Source organism: Symphodus melops, assembly GCF_947650265.1.
Source record: "Symphodus melops genome assembly, chromosome: 15".
Lineage (NCBI taxonomy): Eukaryota > Metazoa > Chordata > Actinopteri > Labriformes > Labridae > Symphodus > Symphodus melops.
The window spans coordinates 11,044,612-11,069,096 of record NC_136705.1 but is presented as its reverse complement, the minus strand read 5'-3'; the positions used below and the strand labels follow the sequence as shown (position 1 = coordinate 11,069,096).

Genomic DNA, 24,485 nt, shown 5'->3' with positions numbered 1-24,485 from the left:
AAACGTGGATGATTTATCACCAACGAGAATTAATCCCACCTACAAACAGCATTTTTTCGTGTGAATACGTTTCCCGGCCAATTTTGCCTTTTTATTTGATAGGACAGCTGAAAAGAAACAGGAAGTGTTGGGAGGAGAGAATTGGGGGAAGGAGATGCGGCAAAGGCCCGAGGTCGGATTCAAACCCTGTGATGAGGACGACAGACTCCATAACCGCTTTAGGCTATCAGTGCACCTACAAATTAAGCATTTCTTTCTTTTTAATTTTGTTTCTTCTCTGTCAGAGGAGTTGGAACTAGCATGGCAAGGTGTAAGTGGATTGTGCTTTAACAATGATAATAAGACTGCTGCCACTGGCTTTAACATGGAATTGATCCAGAGAGTTTTAATGACACGCTGTTAATATCGCTGTAAGACTGTGTTTGAAATGTTGACCTTGCAGATCTTATGGTTCACCTTAGTAATAAAGAAGCAGTGTAAAGAAAACAAATTATAATTTTTAATAATATAAATGAGACTATTGTGGAATAATCAAAATACTTACTGAGCGTGTTCTGATCAATTTAAACCTAGAAAACCTACCTCTTGTGGTTTCATGGCAATTTGATTGCACAAGCAAGATTTTAGTTTAAGGTTGCATCCAACGTTTCAATCTCAATTACATCGAAATGGAAGAGCATTGCAGACATTGCAGTCATCTCCACTCATGGTTCTTCAATTCTGCTGAGGACTGAAAATAATTTGTCATCACTTCAAAGAGGTTGATGCAAAAACCTTGAGAGGTAAGATTAACACACTTTGTATATGCTTTTGTTTGAGTTCTCTTGCAGCATATTCAAACAACACTTTGCGGGCTTTTCTCTCTCTGCCGTTGATAGAGACCACAATGGAGAAAAGGGTGGCTCTAAAGCTTACTGTTCATTCTTCTTGAGGAAAAATAAACAACTCTAGCATATTTTGCACTGACAATTCAGCAGAATGCGGCTTGACTGTCAGGACAACGTTTTGGTTCATTCTCACAGCAGCTTTGATAGTAATGTTTTTAGAGACAGCTGTCGAGAAGAAAGCCTTTAAACTCATTGTGTATAATCAGAAGCTAGTGGCACATTTAGCTCAATAGACTAGATAACTCCCATATAAAACACACACATGAAACTATACAATCAATCATCAAATCAACCTATATGTTGATAATACAGCGTACTAGTTGATTCTGCTGCCCCCTAGTGGACCTAGAAATCTGTTAAAGCAGGTTTAAATAGCCGAATCCTTTATATTTCTGAGAACAACATTCTTAATCATTACAAGTTTGTCCTCTATTCATTCATGAATTAAACTACTTTTTAAATTAGGCTCCGTGCAACAATTGCAGTAATTCATAAATGTTTAAGATTTTGATGACTTGTTTCATAATTTCAACAGGAAATTGGTCAAAGAAAACCCACGTTCAAGTCAGTGTCTTCATCGTTAAGAATTAGATTCGTCTGATTTTTATTTGAAGAGTGCAGTTTTGGTTTATTGAGAAAGAAGAATTTCAAAATGTAGAGAAAATATAATGTGCATGCCATGTTAATTAACAAAGAAATTGCAAAGAACGTCAGAGAAATATTGGGTAAATATTCTTATACTTATATTCTATCGAACAGAGAAAATAATGGCCTCATTTACGTCAACGCCCTATTCTATTTGTTTGTTTGAAATATTAGTGCCCGTACAGGCCGACTTTTGTTGTGTAGCCTTTTTGTTTCTGTAAATACTTTCGTTAAGTTTTATTTTATGAAATAAATAAAGAATCCAAAACAATTTGAGAATAAGGTGTAGGCTTACCTGTCAATTTTTTTTTTTTTCTTTTCGCGCAGACTCACTTTAGGCAAAATGAGTGCACATTTTCCTGTACTGTACATAGTGTGTAGAATTTAAATAAATGTCTGAATCAGTGGTCTTCACTGTCAGGATGCATGACATACAAAAGGAAAAGGTGGCAAAAAAGATTTTCTCTAAAATATATATATTTTGAATCTCATATCTTCAGGCTGGTGATTGGTTTATATCTGATACTTCAAGGTGTGGTGTGTGTTGTTTGTGAATGTTGGTTTACGGGTTTAGGTGTTTATGAGTGTGTGTTTATTTAGAAATGCAGCTAGGCTATATCTTAAGCTGCAGCAGCCTCAGATTCCATTTTCTTTCGATGTGATTTACACTGACACTCACACAGGCCATAAAAACGGTTTTACGAGCCAACACGCGCCACCATTGGCCGCTAACTGGTCATGTGTGCGCGTGCAATACGTACCCCCCCCCCCCCCCCATCAGCCTTTCACCTCGCGCGCTCTCGGTGGCGCAGAACTGATTCCTCGGTAGCCGCGCGCCTCCATAGTCGACCTCTCTTTATACTCCATTTTTATTCAGTGCTCTTTATTCCTTAAAAAAAGACTTGTCTCATTTTTTTCGTTTGATTTGAACATTTTAGTTTTCGAAACGTGCATGCAGATGTCCCCTGTTTCAACACATAAGACAAAATATCGTCTGTCAACGAGAGGCTGTGAAAAACAAGCGAACCGACATTGGCGTGAAAAGACACGTACGTAGACTTTATTCAGATATTTTCTCTACCTTTTTGCCCCATCATTAATTTCTTGGGACAAATGTTTCTCTCTGCTTTCTGAGTGAAATCTCCTTACTTTACTATGCGAATTGCTCATTTTGTTTTCTCTCTTGTTTGGTTGATGTCAGGATGCTGAAGAAGGAAATGGTGTCCAGCAGACCATCGGGTATAGCCTACCAACATCGAGCTCTGACATCTGAGCAGCAATTTATCACTCGTGATGGTGAGAAAACGAAAACACATCGCAACTTTGCTCCAGTTAATTAGACGTGCTCAGATTGAGACATTAAACGTCTTCTGCTATCCTATGTTTCCTGCTATTCCTTGTGTTATATCTGCCCATGAATGACACAAGAGATAGCTCAACTATAATGCATAACACATGCTTATGCAGGCTTGTGCAAATTGCTGCAGAACATTACAGAATATTGAACTTTTGTGTTCATATTTTGAAAAATGACAAATGAAAACTGATTTATATTTTTAACGTTTAATATTGATGTTTTTTTTTTTTTTTTTACATTTCTTGTTATTGCACTGAACCATTAGGCACTCCTGTTTGCACCTATACACCTGCAGTATAGCATGCTGTATCTGTATCAGAGGCTGTGGTGGGTCCATGTTGCACAATGGATAGTTCAACTATATTTGTTCAGGTCCTAACACATGCAAATATTTTTGATGATGCCATGTATTTTATTACAGCAACATCAAATATCATCAACATATACAGTGTATTACCTAGAATACATCAAACTGGAGCTGTGCAATATTTTCTCTTTCTTTGTTATCTCTTTTTTTCTGATGTAGCCTAGTTAAGTACAGTTTTTGTGTTAGATGAAGTCAATGAAGATACATGCAGCACTTATGGCCAAGGCAAATTAGCCCCGGGGACTAAAAGAAAGCTGTTCTTGTGATTTGGTTGCATAATTTGGGATAAAAGAAACGAGAAGTTTTTGTTTTTGTTCATACAAAGAGCCACAAACGGGAATAGCACACAGCTTCAAGAATTATTTGTCTGTATTCACAAAGTGGTATTCTATTACAATTGCAAGGCCTTATTCAGAAAACATATGTCAATATATAAAAGTCAGTGTACTCTGACTGTAGAGAAACACATGCATGCATTCGAGAAGCACATCATCAGAAATGGTCTGAGGATGTGTCACAGATCGATTCTTCAAGTGTCCTGCTGCATAATGTTCAACACAATGTCAAACAATGTTTTGAAGAATGCACATGCATGTAACTTTGGATACATGTAGCCTAATGAATGTGGTGAGCTTCATCCACTTTGTTCATACCATGAACAGATGTGTGTTGGGCAGCTGACACATAAAAGTATTGTTCTTCAATGCAAAATGAAATCTCAAAGATCCCGAGGATTTTGGTGTCTTAAATGTTTTTCTCTTTTGGATCATTTGTCCACTGAACCAGATCAGACTTTTTTTCATTTGATATTCTTTAGTTATTTCTCACCATTACTTTCAAATTAAATCTTTTGAGGTAAACCTTTTGCTCCCTCTCCATAAAGTGCTCTCGGACAGATGGGCAGAACAGGACAAAAAGAATCCTTTCCTCCTTGTTTTTTTTTTCTATTTATGTTCCCTTTTTGTATGAGGGTTTCAGACGGACAAAGAGACAGTATTTTACTCCTTTTTTAAAAAAATTTTAAGTGTCTTTTTTTGTCAGCAAGGCAGAAGGCGGGGTGTGAGAGATGGATGGAAACAAAGACAGTATTTCACTGGTGCTGCTCAGTCAGGCTCAGCTGGCACTCAGTATTTACAACCTACTGCAATGCAGCAGGGATTCTATGTGTGTGTGTGTGTGTGTGTGTGTGTGTGTGTGTGAGGGGGAGAAACAAAGAGACTAAAAGAGATAGGGAATACAGTGACGTAGAAGACGAGACGGATATTAAATCAAAGCACGAGACAAGCAGAAAAGGACCTTGAGAAAGAGACAAAAAGACAGAGACAGAAAGACAGCTAGAGATGTTTGTGTCCTCTCTTGTGTATATCTCACAAGACTTCTCTCTCTCTCTCTCACTGCAGGATGCTGCAGAGACTTCAGGTTCACAGGAAAGACCGCAACCTACAGGTCTGTCCTGACAGTCCGATTCTCTCTGCACAAACCACAACAGCTAATTAAAACAGAGTTTCTTTGCCATAGCTTATCTTTGGTTGTATCCACAGGCTCTCTTTTTTCCACAAAGCTGCGAAAATTCTGAATGAATTAGATTATTCATTTAAAGAAAATGATAACCTGTGACATATTTTAGGGTTTTTAATGGAACTACCAAACATTGACTTGTGCAGCCTCCTAAATGTGAGAATACAGAATTTGAGTGTTTCAGGCTGTTGGATGGACAACATAAGCTATTAGGTGACATGACTTTGGGTGAGGATTGATTGTTTAACTATGACCGCTCAAAATAATCCATCAAACTGAAAAATGATCTGCAGATTAATAAGAAATGAAAACAATCATTGGCTGCAAAGCAACGGTGTATTTTAGGACTCTTATTGTTATGCTTTTCCCTGATTGTGTTTTTTTTCTGGGGTTTTCAGGAGGCAGAAAGCTTAAGAAGATTAAAGGGACGCATGTCATCACATACAGGTAATAGAAAACGTTGATAAAAGAAAATCTCAAAGTCAGTTATTAATTATGAATCAGCAATTATTTAAATGTATGACAAGTATTATCAGTGATTTTCTATTGGATTTAACAGATTGTTTGAACAATCTGTTAATGAACAATGTACAGTAATGTTCTTATTTTATACATAAGATTTGCTATTAGCCTTTTGAGCCGCCAGGGGGTGCACGCGGTCAGATAATAAATTGGTACAATCCGCAGCAAAGAAAGGAATTTCCGAAATACAATCCTTAAATCCAACGACACGGTTCTCCAAAGCCTAGGTGAGAAGGATTTCAACTTGCATCGTGTAGTGGATCAAATATACATGATAATATAGCTATAGGCTACTGAATCCGACGCAGTGGAAACACCTCAACGAAATACATTTTAAGGGGCCTCCAATTGAACAATGAAATATATAATAATTAAGGAACATTTCTAAAGGAAATCTCAAGGGTGTATATGGGACTATGCCTACTCCGTTGTCTTAAAGCAACCCAGAGTGTGCAATGTTGTGCATCTCTAAGCACAAGAGGGCGCTACAGAATCGAGTGTTTTCTCATACAGAGATGAAACAGCGTCCAGCTCGGTTTTTCTTTTCTTTTTTTTTTCGGTCTTCCTCCCACCCTCCAGGTCATTCAGCTTGGAGGTTATGAGGGTTCTTTTTTCGTCATTACCTTGAATGCACCTCACACAAGACGACAGCCACTGCGACATTTTTGGTTGGTGTGTTAATGTGACATTGTGCTCCAGCTGCTGGGAGGCGTTATTAGGCTGGACGCCAAACCTTGGTCCTATAAATCAAGAATTCAAGTGGCTTTAAAATCGTTCGGACACTTTGTTAATTAAACTCAAGATCGAGAAATCTATTGTTTCCTCTATACAGTTCTTAATATTGTCCATTGTAGGCATACGTTACAATAAAACACGGATACTGTAAGCCAACATCTAGGTATGCAGTTGTTCAAAAATCTTGCCCTATTTCTGAATAAATTACACGTATGAACCATGAAATAAAACAATTAAGTTTTTTTGTTGGACTAAATAAAATAAACGCATTTGTGTTTAGAGAAAATGTGCTCTGATATGGGCCCAACTCCATATTTGCATTGTCTACTTATTTTAATAAATGTACCTTTGACAATTACCTTATCATTTGGTAAAGTTAAATAGAGCATCTTTCAAATATTTGTTGTATGGCCCACAGCTTGTGGTTGGATTGGCTGTTTTGACACCTAAATGTCCTCAACAGCCGCAGAGCTGACACTGAGCCACACACAGACGTGCCGTGTGTTTTCACAGAGCCACTTTATGGTTTTATTGCTCCCCATTTACGGAAATCAAAGCAGGAAACAAATGCTCCTAACAGCATTCCAGGAACATCCGGAAAAATGCAAACAACGTTTAGTCTCCGCTTGTTTGGGAGGAAAACGTCTGCAGTGAAACCCACACAGGGGTCTGAAACATGTAGACAGCAAGTAGGCTTTGGTTTCACACGAAAGAAATATCATTCTAGGTTTCCGACTCCCTTCACAAATGCCCAACAATATAACCCGTTTTCCGAAAATGAACAAACACAAAATATTAAAGCGTAAGCCTATAGCGAAACTCTAAACTTAATCAACCAACAACGAAATGATTACATCTATATATAGATATAGGCTATAGACGATTTCAAAATAGCTTATAATGTAAATTTTGCAACCACTTAAAATGTGGAACAAATAACCTGAAAACGTTTGTAATGAATCTATTTTTTTTAGCTGCACAAAACCTTAAAGATTAAATTGTTTTGTGTGTTTTTTCTTCGGCTCCATTATCGAATAAAGTGTCTCTCGGTGCAGGACTTAATAATTCATGAACCGCGTGGGAGCAGCGAAAAAGGGAGCACGTGACGGTAATAAAGTGTGTTTTATTGCCGCGGTTTGACAAGCCCCAAAATATAACTCAGAGAGAATAGCCGACAGGCGGCCAGATGGGATTGGTAGCTGATATTTGTCCGTAATCAACTGAATGCTCTTTGTGATGGGAGTGTGAGAAGAAACAGACAGAGGTTCCGATAAACAGCTTCGATCCGCTCCAACTGGACTTTACTGTAGCCTAACGAACGACCGCGTTTTAACGCGAGATCACAGCAGAACAAGTAAGTGCGTCGTCTTGATTTCATATTTGGCACGGATATGCAGTTATGACTGTAAGAGGCAGGGGGGCAACTGGTGATGGTGGTGGGGGTGTTCCTTGAATTAAAGCTGTGGTCCGGGGAGCACCCATGGGCCCCTTTTCACAAAAGTGATCCGGAGATGCCACCTGTAGCCAAACATTTAATCTAATCAGGCTGTATATCCCCAAAGATTCGAGTTTTGGCTGAGAGAGCAGTATCGCTTGGACATTTTGACCTCATTATTATTGTTGTTATTATTTTAACAGAAGGCGTGTTTTGGCGGTAACACATGACCTTGGTTGACTTCAAATATATATTAGCTGATGTTTCATTTTGCAGTTTTCAAATCAAATCAATATCTAAAAATGCTTCTAGCCAACAAAATCGATTCAAAACAGGATGCAATTTCAAGGAAACAGAATAGGCCTATATATGTGTAATTTAATTTTGCGCTATTTCGAACCTCCACAGATTTTTCTTTCTCTAACTTTCAACGCCAAATGAGTCGTCTCATATTCTTTTTCTCTCTCTTTATGAAGGGTTATAGGAAGTCCTCATCATGAAACAAAGTGTGTTTGTCAATGTGCACAAGTCTTTTGCAACATGTTCTCAAGTGGTCACATCAACAATATTTTCATTTGGCAATATGTTCACTGTTTTTCTCTAAATTCCCAATTTAGAGACTCCTTATAATAACAGCAACAAACAAGGATTAATTCAGATAGAGCCACATTAATATAAAAAAGACAAGTGAGCATATTCTGAAAAAATAGGTTTGTTAATTAATCAAGAATAATTTGCTTTAGCAACGTTAATGATTTTAAATTATGCTTGTGTATTTGTGAACGTTTGTGTCTAGGCGTAGGCCTAAATACATTTATCAGGAGTTATGGCACTTTCTCTAGATGTTAAATTTTACGACTATTTCGGCTCATATTACCGAGGCTCCCTCATCTGCAGGCTGTACACAGAAGCGAGTTTATGATAAGGAGAACATTTGTATTGTATTAAAGTGCCAGAACCGCATGAGGAGAAATATAGGCGAACAGGACTTTGGTGACATTAATCCTCAAACAACCTTTACACAAATCACATCAGGGTTGTACGCCTAAGACATTACAAGAGACTTTTACAAAAAAAATTATGAACAAAAAAATCGGTGTAGCCTATTTCAGACTTCAGGGTAAAAAAAGAATCGTTGTGTTTTAATCTGTGTAATTAATAAAAAAATCTATTTAGCCTTTATTTCAAAATATTCTCCAGTCAAAATAGTTTCAACAGGCTCTATATTGACTTAAAAAAAAAGTATTAGACCTACAACAACAAATACAACTACCAACATCGAGTTAGCATTTTTTTTGCAATATTTTTTGAAGAAGAAAGGGACATGTCTGGTTCACATTGCAACATTTTAATCTGTGTGAGATTTTTAGTATGCCTACATTTCCTTACCCAAGAAAATTATTTTTTCTTGTGACCTTCATTTTGGGTAATACAAAAAATATTCCCTGGTGGAACTATTATTATTGTTATTAATGTTAGACTATTTCTTTTGCATGTTGATCAAAGTGGACCAAATTTCGCTCAGTTTTTTTGTAGACTAAAACACATTTATTCACAATGTGCCTATAAAAAATGCATGCGTAAGCGTTTAGTTGAATTTGAAGTTCGTAAAGAATATGTCTAATTTACAGTCTGGGTATTTTGTCTCGCGCCGGTCAGTCCGAGAAGGTGCACGCGGGTTCCCATGAAGGGCTGGAGGTCGCAGTTAATGTCTAAACCGGGTTAAAGCTGCTCTCAGCTCGGCTTTGACCCGGCAGAGGGCCGGGGGCGGAGGGGTGAGCCGGCGGTCAGCCTGTCTAAGATGAAAAAGTGAAACGAAACGACCCCCGAAAGAAAAGCCACATCTGAATGGCTTTATGACGGAGAGAGCTCTGCTGAGGCGAATTTATCGAACAGTTTGTGTAAAAGCCATGGAGAAATTGTTCATATAGTCGTTGTAAAATGCTTATGGTTATGACCTAAGAAACATGGGCTTTGAATAAAATTTTAAACTCGACCTTGATCAAAATTATGCTTAAATAGTTTTTAAAAGTTTGCATTTTGGCAAACGGGTGTCCAAAGAAAGGTAAATAAAGGGGCCGCTATAAGCTAACACTTTCAAAAAATAGAAATGGATGTAGAGGATGAATATAGCTTATCAAAAGGGGGGTTGTAGCATAACAAGTACAGTTGTCCAATTAGGCTACTATTATTTATTAATATTCAACAGGCCTAATAAAACTTGATGTTGGGAAATGCGGGCCTACCACAGACGAAACAAATACTTGTGTTCTTACACTTTAACCTTTATTTTGGAACACGCATTTGCAGTTATACAATAATAATGCATAGGTTACACACACACAGAGAGAGAGAGAGAGAGAGAGAGAGAGAGAGAGAGAGAGAGAGAGAGAGAGAGAGAGAGAGAGAGAAAGAGAGAGAAATTGTGCGAAACAATGGCTCGCGACTCCCGCAGGCCGCGTGAACTCTGCATGGTCCCCGCTCGAGCCCCTGCGTGGCCCTGTCCAGCGCGAGGACTAATGAAACGGTGAACCAGCGGTCAACGATTCTGATTGACCCTCTCGCGACCTGACGGCAGCTAGGCTACATTCTTAAAGAAGAATGCTCTTTCTTTCAAAAAACGAAGCATCACTCTGTTGTTGTTGTTGCCTCTAAAAGGAGTCCAGCAAAGTTCAGAGCTATTCAGAAGGTGTAAGCTAATGATTCCAGTCTTCAAACCCCTATTCAGCACGTTAGTTTACCCTGGAATAATTGTGAAAAATGAAAGTTTTTAGGTCAAAGTCCTTTTTTAGACCTACAGGCAGGGATTAATAGTCCTAACCTGAATAGGCTGCATATGCAGATAGATGTCTTTGCATTTCATTACTCAACCAAATCCCTTTGAATTTATCATAGATTTAAGAGTCTTTTGTGTTTACTTTTCCCACTGTTTTAAATGAAACCAACCCTCCTTTATGTAAAGTTTTGCTGTTCTTCTCACTTCATCCATGCAAACCACGATTTTTGCTTCAGCAACAAATGGTTCAGAGCAGACTTTTCACCAGCCCTTCATTCAGGCAGGCCATGGGAATTTAGGAAACATAAACAGCACAAATGACTCTCTACCAGAACACAGAAAATGGCCTAAGGCAAGTACTGGAAACTGAGAATCCCTGTGGTCAAAGCTTACAGTAAAAACACATGCACAACACCTCCTATATCATGTGCGCAGACGTTACATGTACATGTCTAAATAGATTAGTGTGTGTGAATAAAGACATGATGCGGGGATGGAAAAAGAGGATAATGTTGCCTGCAGTGGAGCACGGACATTGATGAATAGAGTGGGATAAAATCTATATATTTTACCTTTAGCTTAAGTAAAAATATATTATAAAGAGACAGCAACAATATCAACAACCATATCTCCCACACTATTAGTCATGGTGCTACAATGGCCTGTCAGTGCATATTCCCTAATTATGATTAACACTCAAACATCAATAGCTTTTGGTCCTTCACAGATGTTGTATTATAAACAACCAGGGTTGCAGATCATCATAAACGTGTTTCAACACATTGAAAATGAAAATGTAAGGCTCAACCATGTTCTTTCAAGAAGAGGTCCAGGCTCAGGTTTGGTGTGATTAGCTCTTGTCCTAATTCTAATAATAGTTGCACTTTACGCGGTTGGTTCTTGAACAAGCTGGTCGTCTGTAACTCCACTTTGGCAGATAACCACATTGCATTATTCTATACCTGTGTGGTAGGTGAAAACTGGAAAATGGATGGGATAGTAATGTTGTATCAAATAATTCAGGGTTATCAACTATACAGCAAGTCCCTCAATTGGATTTGGTATTGCCTTCATATTCATAGCACTAAATAGCACTAAATCTAAGGAGTTATCAGTAACCACCAAGCTATAGCCTTCTAATTAGAAATCCTTGTGAAGTGCTGAGCTTGAAGTTTTGAAATGGAAAGCTTTCAAAATCAATAATTAAAGTACTTCTGACATTGAGGTTTTATGTAACAGTTAACCAATTGTGCTATGGCTTGGAAATTGTGGTTATTCTGAGTATTAAGTGCATCAGAGATGTTCCTTATTTCTCTTTCACTGGCTTTTCACTGACTACACCCTGTGCCCTCATAATAAACCTTTAGCTCTCTCTCTCACTCAAGAGCTGCTTTTGCTTTGGGTCTATAAATCACTCCATGACCGACGGTGCTACAAGAAAGATTTCACGCAGATTTAGCCAATATCTACCTTTTCCTTTGTGCACTGTTTATGCTGCTGGTCTTCTATGTGATGTCCTTTCTGTCTTACAATAACTACACTTAACTATTAGTATTAATGTGGTATAACAAAATGAGTAATTGATGTAAAAAAAAAAAAAAAAGACAGGGTGAAGCACTGTTGGTGGTTTGAATAAAATATAAACGACAACATCATCATAATGCATTAAACAATAAAAATATACACATATTTACAAAATATCACAAGACTGGTTTAAATGTGTTTGTTGCAATAATTCTATAGTAAAGTCATAAATACAGAAGTCTGAGTATAAATCATTGTCAGCGACAAAAAGAAGTCATCAGCAGCTGGCCGTGATGTGAACCTTCGCCTATACATACCCTGTAGAACCGAATGTGTGTGGAGCTGTCTCAGTCACAGATTGGGTTCTGGGGGAGTCTATGGGCGAGGACTAACCATCTATCAAAATCCAACAGAAGGGGATGAAAAACTGATGACTATTTACAGTGGATTTTGCTCCTGGCATCTATCTCTAGCTCTATCTCACCTTTGTGTTAACATGCACCAAGCAGCTGTGATAAGGTGATGGGGAAGTTAGAGGCCATACACTGTTGTTAACGTGCACAAAAATGAGCTCGATGGTTTGTACACAGTGAGTTACACAATGTGATTACTCCTCTGGATCTAATTTTCGAGTAGCAATAAGATCCGCTCAATTGAGTCTTGATTAAGAAATCTAAAACCGATATGTGATGGAAGTAAAAAAAAAAAAAAAAGCAAAAGTACTGCAGTAAAGTAAACACAAAAAAATCCTGATCTGGATTTTCATTAAAATTGGGGAGTTTTTGCTGATACTTCAAGCCTAACCGCATTGATAAGGTTGCTTCTGCAGCCTTCACTGACACAGGACTGCATTCTTTGATTAAAAAGAATGCAGTTTTTTTTTTCAAATGTGCAATATGTCACTTAATTTCTGAACGAAATATTATTCACTTTTAAGGCTAAAGCCTAGTTTATGCTTCTGCGTGTCGTCGGACCACTACGCGGACCCTACGCCATAGCCTGACGCGCACCTCCAAAAAATCCTGACTACGTGTCAAACCCTTTACTTTTGTGAGGACTTATTTTTTAAATGCAAACACTAGATCCTTACTGAACACTTCCAATCACACAAAAAAAATGTGTTAGTGCTTTTCTTAATGGGTCCTCAGTAGAAGTATTGAAGCATTCCCCATCTATATTTTATGTTTCAATAACTCTGATGGCACACATTTACCAATGAATACCAATGCCAATGAAGCAAAGGAAATAATTCATTCACATTGTCATAAAAAGTCAAATTTGGCCATTTTATTGCCCGTCTGGCAGCTTATCAGTCATTTCAGTTATTTGATATGAGCGATTCTGCACAAATGACTCGTTAGATCAGATAGATTAAGCTCACATAACCTTTAGTCAGCCATGTTAAAATCGTATAACACATTACATCCTCTGCATGAGCTCCCTTTAATGCCTCTGGCAGCCCAGCAAAAACCCTCTGTCACTCTTCTCTCTATCCCTTTATCAGAGTATTTAGTATTATTATATTAGGCATGAGAAACAACACGTAGCAGGACATAATAAATAGCCTAGGTTTTGGCAGAGCATCAGAGATTTAGCATCCTTAGAGAGCAGCTGCAGCCAAAGAATAAATCCTTCTGAACATCCTGAAGGATAAATATTACACAACCCTGGCGTTTTTTTTGTTGTTTTTTTTCGGTAGGCTACAAATACGATATTACCAACCACACCTGCTTTCAGAATAAAAGCCTACTGATTTTACATCTCATTCTTCGTGTGAGGGCTTGCATTAAGTATATTCTCAGTCTGGATTTTGGTAATTTGCTTTCATTTTTCAGCCCTGTCACATCTCTCTGTCATTAGGCGTGAATTTGGCGTCATTTTTTAAGTTAAGCGATGCATTTTTCTCTCTTCTTTAAAAAGCCGAGTTTGTGATGATGGTGGTGAACGGGACACCTCGAGATGACCCTTTCACCAAACAAAGCCAGCTACTAGTCACTGTCTGGGATTCTTTTATCCCATTCTTTTTATTAGAGGCCCTTTCTGACCGGTCATGTTTTGTTGTCCATCCTTTTGACCCACCACACAAGGCCAAATATGGTCCGAGCCATCGCTCAATATGGGCCAGATTAATTTTTCAGCTCCGGCCATCTGTGTGGGGGTAAAAGTCATTTAGCCAAAAGTCATAAATCTACAGTCCTGGGTACGTTTTCAATAGGTGCTGTGTGTGGGAGCGGGCGGGGAGGGGGACGGGATGGATGGATGGATAGATGGATGGATGGATGGATGGATAGATAGATAGATAGATAGATAGATAGATAGATAGATAGATAGATAGATAGATAGATAGATAGATAGATAGATAGATAGATAGATAGATAGATAGATAGATAGATAGACGGATGGATGGATGGATGGATAGATGGATAGATAGATAATGAAAATGTTTAATCTAAAAATACTGTGTCAAATTTAATTGAAGGGATAATGAGACATAAGGGGGGTATTAGAGGATTTTAAACGTTATTTTTTTCCCACAATCATCTGTTCTTTACTATTTTCCACGGCAGCAAATCTTCATTAACCCCATAATGAACATTTTTTTCCTCCAAATTATCCCATTACGTTGGGCATAAACAACTCAAAGTGCCGCCTCTTATTGGCTGTGCGCAGGGTCACGTGACCCGCGCGGCCGTCCGTCTATTTGACAGCCGCAGGATGGCTTGATGCCAGAGGGGGAAAAAGAGACAGAGAGAGGGGAGAGAAAGAAAAATTAGTATTCTCCGACCAACCTCGCTATAAATCAATCATGGAGTCCTACGTGGTGAGCTGTAAATATGCTGAGCCGCAGTTCCCGCCTTGTGAAGAAGATTACAGTAATTTTAGTGACCAAGGGGGGTATTACAACAACCCTCAGGACAGTGATACTTATGGAAGGGGCTACCAGTCCATGCAGCCCCCTCCACCTCCATACACAGCACAACAAACAGGCTATCAAAACTCTTTGCAGGGACACCACCGGGAGGATGGAGAGGAGCACGCGCAGAACCAAGCTGCGCCTTTCCCTGTCTACAGGGAGACAGAAGCACCCGGTAAGGAGAGGTTCCCCGTTGGTGACCTGCAGTGCCAGGCCTGGATGACCTGTGCAAAGCCCGCTCAGGTGCAGAGGAAGACGACCTACCAGGGGAAAGACAAGCCGCCTATTGTTGTGTATCCGTGGATGAAGAAGGTGCATGTTGCCCATGGTGAGAAGACTTAAATCGCCTATCTGTGCTTCACATTCTATGATTCTCCATCATCTCAGCTCGCCTGATTGTAATGTTTGTTTACTGTCTTATAGGCAGAATTTATTTATGTTTTACGTTATTTTTTCGTCTTGCTTTCTGTCTTTCTTTCCTTCCTTTATGCTCTGCCTGCCTGCCTGCCTGCCTCCCTGCCTGCTGCCTTTCTTTCTTGTGTTTTGTCCATTTGTGAGCACCGTTTTTGTGTTGTCGAGTTATTTATGATCTCAGTGAGAGTCAGGGAGAATTACAACCCCTATAAAGTTTTATGGCCCTGCCACAGCGTGTGTGTGTGTGTGTGTGTGTGTGTGTGTGTGTGTGTGTGTGTGTGTGTGTGTGTGTGTGTGTGTTCGCGCGTGAAATGGTGTGCACCGCTGCAGCTGAACAAAAAGATGCAGGTTAAACGAAAAATGCATTTCTTGGACGTCTAGTCAACCACAAAAAAGAAATATATCTGCAAAGTAAAGTTTACTTAATATTTAAATAAGACAAAGCTACAAATCACTCTTGCAGCATTCTTAATAGTATTTAGCTTGCATTTGTTTTGTGTTAAAGTCATACAATTAAAGTCGTATCATTATGCAAACATGTTATATCATTTACATTTACAAAAGCTGCGCGTTGTCTCTTCTTTTGTTTCTAATGTTTATCTTATTATTATTTATTTTTTGTACAGTAAATCCTAACCACTTGGGACCGGAACCCAAGCGTTTACGGACAGCGTATACGCGCCAGCAGGTTCTGGAGCTCGAGAAAGAGTTCCACTTCAGCCGGTACCTCACGCGCCGCCGCCGTGTCGAGGTGGCCCACGTGCTCTGCCTGTCTGAGCGACAGGTGAAGGTTTGGTTCCAGAACCGGCGCATGCGCTGGAAGAAAGACAACAAGCTACCGAACACCAAAGGAAAGAACAAGAACAAGAAAACCACTGACAACAACAATAACAACAACAACAACAACAATAACAACAAAAACACCAACAGCAGCGACAGTAACTTAAAGGCGGTGATAACGGTGTGAACACAGGATGGGGAGGATGGTGGACGCCGTGTTCGCACCATCACTTTTCAAACTGATATAGAGTGACTTTAGTGAACTTAAATATCAATGGACTGCTTTAAAATGACAGGTTCCCTATTTGCAGGCCAAGACATGGATTATATGGTTTTGCAATCATGACATCCAATTTTAGTTGAATATTTAATTGATAAAAATTGTCCTTAGGTCCTATTCTTAGGGTAAGCTTATTTTTTTAAAATGGCCAGGCATCTCACTGGTAAAATAAAAGTGTTACATTTTTGGATCTCCGATGTTAGAGGCGCTTGTTGCCGATCCACGGTGAGAGACCGTGTCTATGGAGAAACAGGGTTTTTATTTCTACAGGGTAAACATAATACAGGGTTTTGTAATAGCTACCTAGAGGATGAAATTGCTTAATTTATGAATGTGCACATTACATGTTGTGACCACAAACAGGCGCTTAAAGGGGCTAAAAAAAGGCCTTTTAAAATGCTCGCAGGTAACTTAAAGGTTGAAAATCAAATTTCAAGCATTTATTACCTATACATGCATATTGGAGGGATAAATAGCCATATCGGGAAGATTTTGGTTTTAATCTTCAAAGGTGAATGAACTTTTCAAAGAAGAAATGATAGGGTAAAAGTTCTATGCTTTAAGAAAACAAAAATAGCCAAATGAAGGTACGGCTTTGAATGCACGCTAACTGTAAATCCACCTTTTTTCTCAGGTTACAGGGTTTTGACAAACAGAACTATTGTAAAAAAGAAAAAGAAAAAAAAGATCATCATTGACTAAGTAGGACTATAGCGAGTTGGTTTCAGTTGTATCCTCTCTGAAACATCAACGGTTTTTTTTCCAAAATGCTTTCTATGATTCCAGTTTAATATGCTATCTATTACTGTTATACAGCCTATATATGTCAGTACTTAGCCTATTTGTATTATTTAGAAGCATATTTTATTCTTTTTTAGCAAGAATCATCTCTGCTCATTTTGTATGCCTTCATTTTTGACAAAAAAAGAAAAAGAAAAAAAGTTAGTTGAAGAATTTTAAAGGTGGAAATGTTTTGATACTTAAAAATAAAAAAAATATTAAAACAACAGTACACCGCTTATTCTTATGCTTCTCTCTCTCTCTCTCTCTCTCTCTCACACACACACACACGCACACACACACACACACGCACACGTATGAATGTAAGGTGTCCTACTCCAGACATAGCCTAACTGATTAATTAAAACATTGTCACAATTGTACCGCTAGCCTTTTTTGCACAACACAAATGTGCTGTCCCCCTTCCAATATGTTCACTGATGTTGAAACATATTTGATTATTCTCTCCATTCACGATCTTTGTTAAAGCTACAGTTCATTGCAGAGTCAGCCCACTGAATTGAAGCTTGTTAATATGATTATGTTTTGACCGGTGGGGAGATTTCAAATGTGCTCCGAAATATTCGTTGAATAAAGGGGGTTATCCTTAACATTTAATAATTACAGTTTACATTTTGTTGTCAAGACAAAGACATGGTGTAGTCACATAATTATCAGTGTTGGAGGCAACATATTCTTCACTGCATGGCTGTGAAGAACATATATTTAGCGTATGTTTCATTGTGTCACATGAACGTAAAATGTCAGATTGGCTTTTAGCGCCCCGATTAAAAAATATCTATTTGGGAAGATCGGCGTTTTTACGCGTAGTTTTTGCATGGCGCAGGGATGACTTGGTCTACTTAAGGTGAACTAAATAATCTTTCACTGTCTTGGTGTGTTTATGTGTGTGTGTCAGAATGTGTGTGATTATGAGGAGGCTTGTAAAGGAAATGAGAGGCAATAATCGGTGGCTTCCGGTCGAGACGCGGTTAAATGTGCAGGAAGAGGCTGACATGGAGTATCTATCATATGCAGGAGATTCACCACAGAGCAGATCAGTCAAGCCAACAACAGCCCAAATAGGCTACTGACTGAAAAACATGAAGTTTCGGTGGTCCGATACAAGAGACCGTTTCCAAACACAAAGCAGTAGACTACTCTAGCTACTAGTTTTGTTTTTAATTATATAAATCATAAAATACTTTACTTTTATAATGAAAATCCATTTATTTAAAATTGGTATTAAAATATATTGTAGCCTATGTATTTTTTACATATGCCTGTTGAAGATATTGTGATTTCATTCACTCTACTTGAACTCTTCAAAAAGAAATAGAAAAGGAGATGTTCCTCTTATATTCATCTGTGCTTTTAACGGTCTATTTGTGACCTCATAATTTCTGACACGTAAGTTGTCGTGCTTGGTGCAAGTTGACTGCAGCTTCTTTATATCACTCTAACCTGACATGATGAGGTGAGACTTTGGGTAAGACTTGTGAAGCAGGGACGTCCCCGGCTGGTCGTACAAGGTACTGCAGCCTGTGAGACAAAAAAACCCCAAAAAACCCTCTTTCAGATTTGAGCCAAATCACTTCATTTTTTCTTAACCCAGGGAGACCAGGTGAAAGGATCATACACATTTTGAAACCATTGAATTCAGCCTACCCCTTTTAACTGATTGTAATCAAACAAACAAAACTGCAATCCCCATGCCTGTTTCGAGTGTAAGGCTGATTAAAACCTTAAAATTTAAAGTTAATTATTCAAAACTGGTTGACTTCATGATGGTTGACACACTTGACACTTAGTTTATTATTAAGGATTCATTGAAGGGTAGAAATATTAAAAATATAGGATAGTGGCTTCAGTTGGCTGACGCGAAGCGGAACCAAAGTGTGTTGACTTTTATTACTCCTCGGTGGACATTTTTCAACGGACCAGTTGGTGACTAAAGAACAAGCGCTTGCCCTTAAGCCTGCATGTACACGAATTGTCCTTCTCTGTCATTAAGATAAATATTTAACGATAAGGATTTTACATCTTCACCATGTCGCTTGCGGCGGAGGCTTTCGTATCGCAGATGGCAGGTAACGTATCGACTTTACGTTAGCTTCAGGCTAACCTTTTCAAGATGCCTTTCCGGATGTTTGTGAACAGATCATACCTGTTTAACTCAGTTGTTTAATTATAGCTGCAAATATGGTTTTCCTTGTTCACGTTTTCGTTTAATTTAGCTCGACGAGTCCTCATACAACACTGTCACATAATTTGAGCGAATAAAAAGCAGATATCGATATTTATTCTGATTGTTGTTGATTGTAAAACACCAGTGGGATAATAGCACATTCAACTATAAACACTTCAGGCGGATTCTCTTCGATGTCGGCTCGTAGTTTGATCCCTTAAACACTTCTTCCTCACTTGAACTGCTGCTGCTGAAACGCTACATATGTTAGAGTCGACGTCAGAGCCATTGGCCAATCTCTTCTTCGTCTCTTCAGAGTGTTTTCCCTCCTCCTGTGCTCAGTGCTGCCACTCGTGGCTGAGAGCGGTTTTGCAACTGAATAGAAAATACAGTTTTCTTGTTTTTAATAAGATAACTTCCAGCCATCAGGAGGCAGCAGCGAGCCAGGTGTTTCCATGAAGCACAAAAAAGGAGATGCAGCACTCTGTCACCTTTGAGTGTCCTGTGTGTAGTTTAATCAAATGCAACGAAACAGGAGTATAAATCAACACTGGTAACTTTGTCTTTCTTTTTTTTTTTGTATATACTACATGTCTCTGTATTTGACATTGACAGCTGCTGAGCCATGGCCTGAAACTGCAACCTTATACCAACCACTGAAGGGTAAATGGAGTAAAAATATGAAATGTGAAAATATAAGCATGACTATACATGTGGTTTTAAAAATCTTTATTTCTTTCTTTTTTTTCTCAGAGGATCAGATTCTACTTTCAGACTGTGCCTCATCTCTTGCTGTCCAGGTGAAGTTTTGTTAGGGAATTTGATTTACTTTAAGAGGAAATTATTCATTTTGATGTGTTTTTCTTTTGACTAAAAATATACAAATGATATATAAATGACATACCTTGAGGCCAGTACCAAAAATCCACTCTTTCTTCCATCTGAAGAAAAAAAGGTTTAAGCCAGGGCGTCTCTTTAATGCTACGATTGTTTAAGAGCATATGCTGTGATGATCTCCTCTCGCACATTTCACCTAAATAAAGAAATTAAGCTTTTGTAATTCTGGTATCACACTGAAACATGTAGTAGTAGTTTGTAGTTAGTCATTGTGCTGCCTTAGTATCTGCATATTTCCAATACAGTTTATTTAAACACAATTAAAGATGAACACATATTCACCTGTCAGTTATGTATATCTGTTGCTTAGATAATTGTTATTCAGCTCAAAGTGACCATGTCCATTTCCTATGTATTACAGGCTTACCTCAGGATGTGTGGTCTACCTGTGCATGTGGTCTGCAAAGCAAATGCTGAATATATGTCACCTTCTGGTTGGTACACACTCTGCTGCTTACTATTGTCGTCTTGTGCTGTGAACCTCAGCATGTGTCTACCTCAACAAAACAATTTGAGAATATTAACTTTGTGTCTCTCATTTAATTCATAATTGTGCAGCACCATGCAAATTTCCTTGCAAAGTCCCATTTATTATTTATATATATATATTTATTTATTTATTTATTTCCACAAATACAACCAGAACTTAAAAAAAGATGTTATCACAATAAAAGGTAGGATACAAACTTGATACTACTTTCTCTGCAGGTTGTTTATTGGTGCAGGGTAGGTTCTCAGACATGGTTCATTCAAAGCTTGATCCAAATGCAACTGGACTTGGTTAAAGATTCTGAATAAAGATCTACAACCGAGTCCATTTGTCTTTGGACCAAGCTTGAAATAAAGATAAAGATGTTTTGACTAAATAAGACTCAAGGTACCTCTCACTGCTGATGTTTGGGTTTTATATCTCCTCTCTCTCTTTCTGTGTTTTGTCTCTTTTCTAGGTAAGATTCCTTTTATCCATGTTGGGAACCAGGTGGTGTCAGAACTGGGACCCATTGTGCAGTTCACCAAAGCTAAGGTGTGTATCACACATGATAATGTTGAAATATATTTTGATGCACAGTGCACCATAGAAATATGAGTCATGTAAGGAGACCACTTGTAGTTTCTAGAAAACAATGGGATCTCTTGAAATGAAAATGTGTTTTTGTTTGTGTGTCTCAGGGTCATTCTCTGAGCGATGGCCTGGACGATGTACAGCGGGCTGAAATGAAAGCTTACATGGAGCTGGTCAACAACATGCTGCTTACTGCTGAGGTACATAGAAACAAACACTCTCTGCTAGCCAACAAAACACACACAGCTGGACCAACATCCTGGTCATAGAACCGGATCACTTTTCAACCAATCAATCTTTTGTATGTTGCCAATTCATAATTGTTTCTATTTCAAGACACTTTACAGAAAGCAGGTAAAATACCTTACTCATGTTTACATTATCTACAAAGACACAACATGAATCCATCATCAGCACTATGCAACATTTAGTAAAGTTGTTGAAACTGTGTTCGGCTTATTTGATTTTCACCTTCCCTGTCCTCTCTGCAGTTGTACATCCAGTGGTGTGATGACGCAACAGCCGCTGAGGTGTGTATACTTAACTTTAGATTCATGAAGTGAGAAGATTGGACAGTGGTTTTTCATTGTCTTTGAAATGACGTGTGCATTTTTGTGTAGATCTCCCGTCCGAGGTACAGCAGTCCGTACTCGTGGCCGCTCTGCAAATTTCTCTCCTATCAGAAGCAGTGGGAGGTCCGCAGGAAGATGAACGCTATCGGCTGGGGAGGGAAAACCTTGGAGCAGGTTGGAGACTCATTTATGTTGTCTTAAATGCTTCCTATTTGTTTGTAACGCGAACTACGGTAATACATTGTTTATTATTTCGCTGGTTTTTTAAAGTATTGACATGACTGACAAACACATGCTTCCGTTCTGTTTATCCTCGGGTGCGTTTTTAGGTTTTTGAGGATGTGAGTCAGTGCTGCCAGGCTCTCTCCCAACGGCTGGGAACACAACCGTATTTCTTTAATAAACAGTAAGTATTCATCTATTTGTCTGTTTGTCTTTCCTAGCAGCTAATTAACACAGCATTGGGAGGTTGTATCGTGTTATACTTCAATAAGTCAGCATTATGCTGCTGATTCTCTCAGACCTCATATGTGGTGGTGCAAGCACAAAGAAGTGTTTCAAGGCACTTGATTGCTTTTCTTTAGCACCACCTTGTGGTGTTATGTTATAATAATCATCAGAAATTGGAGGACATGTCTCAATAGAACATATGGTATATACTGTATTAATAATTTTTTATAAAGCTACCAACCATTTTCTGATATACGTCATATTTATTCATTAACCTTTCAGTTCTGAACTGTTTAGAGCTGATGCTGAAATGATTGTTAGATGAAAAGAACGTCTCAGCAAATAAGCTGGTGCATGCAGGTTAAGACTATTATATGTTAAATATAATGAATGAGTAGCATGATGAATAGAAACAAACATTTTGCGCATATCTACAAATTAAAAGCATAAAACAAAAAATCTGCAGTTGAATGCTTGACTTTAATATAGAAAAACTCTTCTTGTTTGTGTTTGTGTTGCAGGCCTACAGAGCTGGATGCATTAGTATTTGGTCATCTCTTCACCATATTGACCACCAGACTGACCAGCACTGAGCTGGCAGAGAGGATCAAGAGCAATAGCAACCTACTGTCCTTTTGCAGACGCATTGAACAGACCTACTTTGAAGACAGGAGCTCATAAAGGGAAAAAAGAAACCCTTTCTGTACATTCACCCCCCCCCCCTTCCCTCTCTGTAGCACTGAGAAGCTAAAATGATCTTATATTCCCACATCTGTCCCTCTGTGATTCTTGATGTCCTGTTATCCATTGTACTTGTTAATTGTTGCATGCCGCTGATAGGAGTCAAGTAGGGACAGTTTAAAAAAAAAAAAGATATTAGGATGTGTGCACCATGCTTGTATAAATACACTAGGGCAGAAGTTCAGTACTGTTAATTCATCCAAAAAGACTTTGCTGAGTTAAATGGAAGAGATATTTGAGTTTTACAAACAAACACAGCTAATGTGCTACTAATGTAAGTCGGGCCTGCAGAACAGTTTTTACTGAACTGGCAGCCATCAAACAAGTTTTCAACAGACCATGGAGCCTTTAACTTTCCAGAATTATGGGAAGTGAATGAAAATGTGTATGATAAGTAATGCAACTCTGACCAGTAATTGATGGTCAGATTTAAAGGCATTTCACCAGGGTGGAAGTTGAATAGTGATTTATATGCTGTTATTTTTCTGTTTGGAATACTTTACACAGGGTTTATCTTAATTCCAACTTGCATCATAGTGCATATTCGAAAACCCACAGACTCTTAGGATGGGTATGGATTTTAGCGACGTGTGAAAAATGGCACACTTTAATGTCTTTTTTTTCTTTCAGGAACTCCATAAGCTTGTAAGAAATCTGCGGAACAGTGTCGGCTAGACTTGTAAAAAAGAAAAATCAGTGAACATGTACTAAAGAGGATGTGACTTATCCTTAGTTTTTCCACCATTGTTTTCTTTGTGTGAATTAAAAGTGCCTAATAAAATAAAAGTCATCAAATGAAAACTGTAAAACTTCTCCAAATACAGAGATTGTGGTTCTTTGTGTTGAAATGACCTTATGAATAAATTCAAATAGAAAAAAAATCACCTTTACCCCAATTAGAAAAGTTCAAAACCCAGGGATTATATGTTTATATATATATGTTTATATATGTTTATATATATATATATATATATATATATATATATATATATATATATATATATATATATATGAGCCAGTTAGCTTGCCCACCTGTTGGTTTGCTTGGAAAACTAAAGGATCAATCAATCTTTATTTGTATAGCATCCATTCATAACAGGTGTTATCACTTTACAAAAGCAGGTAGAGGATCTTACTCTTTGTCTTTTAACATTAACAAAAGAGCAGGTAAACTGACCATGCCTATCGTTGTGTTTACAAAAAGCAGGTAAAGGATCTTATTGCTATATTACAAGAGCCCAGCTTAATCCGTCATAGCGTGGCAAGAAAAAACTTCCTTTTAACAGACAGAAATCTTCAGCAGACCCGGGCTCATGACGGAACAGCCATCTGATAAACTGTGCTGGGCTTGAAAATGGGATTGGGGATGTTATGGAAAATTTTACTCCATGTGCACTATATGCATTGTACAAAGGTCTCATAGAATCTGTCATATAAAATGTATCTGAAATGTCTTAGAATACTACATGCACAGCCTGTTGGGTGTTTTGTTTTCCATCATTTCGCTCCCTTTATCCTATTTCTCATCGTTTGTACATGTGGGAAGAGTCACCCAGACTCTTTCTCACTAGATTCCATCTCCTTCTCAGCCTTGGGAGATGGTAAATAGTCATGTAGTCTTTTCTCACACTAGGGAATAG

The 24,485-nt window shown here is 38.3% G+C and overlaps 2 protein-coding genes across 2 annotated transcripts; both read left to right on the top strand.

Annotated features, from left to right (window-relative positions):
- Nucleotides 1-14,489: 14,489 nt before the first annotated feature.
- On the top strand, nucleotides 14,490-16,834 carry LOC306835888 (homeobox protein Hox-D4b-like; the record flags this gene model as incomplete). The annotated part of the gene is given in 3 exon segments (XM_079362667.1): nucleotides 14,490-14,504; nucleotides 14,507-15,008; nucleotides 15,721-16,834. Coding segments are annotated over 3 exon segments (858 nt in total). The 3' UTR covers nucleotides 16,062-16,834.
- A 1,975-nt stretch (nucleotides 16,835-18,809) lies between these two features.
- mtx2 (metaxin 2) lies at nucleotides 18,810-23,646 on the top strand. The gene is made up of 10 exons (XM_079363070.1): nucleotides 18,810-19,024; nucleotides 19,738-19,785; nucleotides 19,876-19,922; nucleotides 20,381-20,453; nucleotides 20,967-21,043; nucleotides 21,190-21,282; nucleotides 21,574-21,612; nucleotides 21,703-21,828; nucleotides 21,984-22,060; nucleotides 22,626-23,646. Exons 1-10 carry the CDS (start codon nucleotides 18,985-18,987, stop codon nucleotides 22,783-22,785), a joined length of 780 nt encoding a protein of 259 aa, XP_079219196.1. The 5' UTR covers nucleotides 18,810-18,984; the 3' UTR covers nucleotides 22,786-23,646.
- Nucleotides 23,647-24,485: the final 839 nt, after the last annotated feature.

What these genes read in the sequence shown, in the direction of transcription:
- mtx2 (XM_079363070.1), top strand. Translation starts at nt 18,985, where the DNA reads ATGTCGCTTGCGGCGGAGGCTTTCGTATCGCAGATGGCAG. An exon ending in TGCAGTTCACCAAAGCTAAG is followed by an intron (nt 21,044 to 21,189) that starts GTGTGTATCACA and finishes TGTGTGTCTCAG; the next exon opens with GGTCATTCTCTGAGCGATGG. An exon ending in GAGGGAAAACCTTGGAGCAG is followed by an intron (nt 21,829 to 21,983) that starts GTTGGAGACTCA and finishes GTGCGTTTTTAG; the next exon opens with GTTTTTGAGGATGTGAGTCA.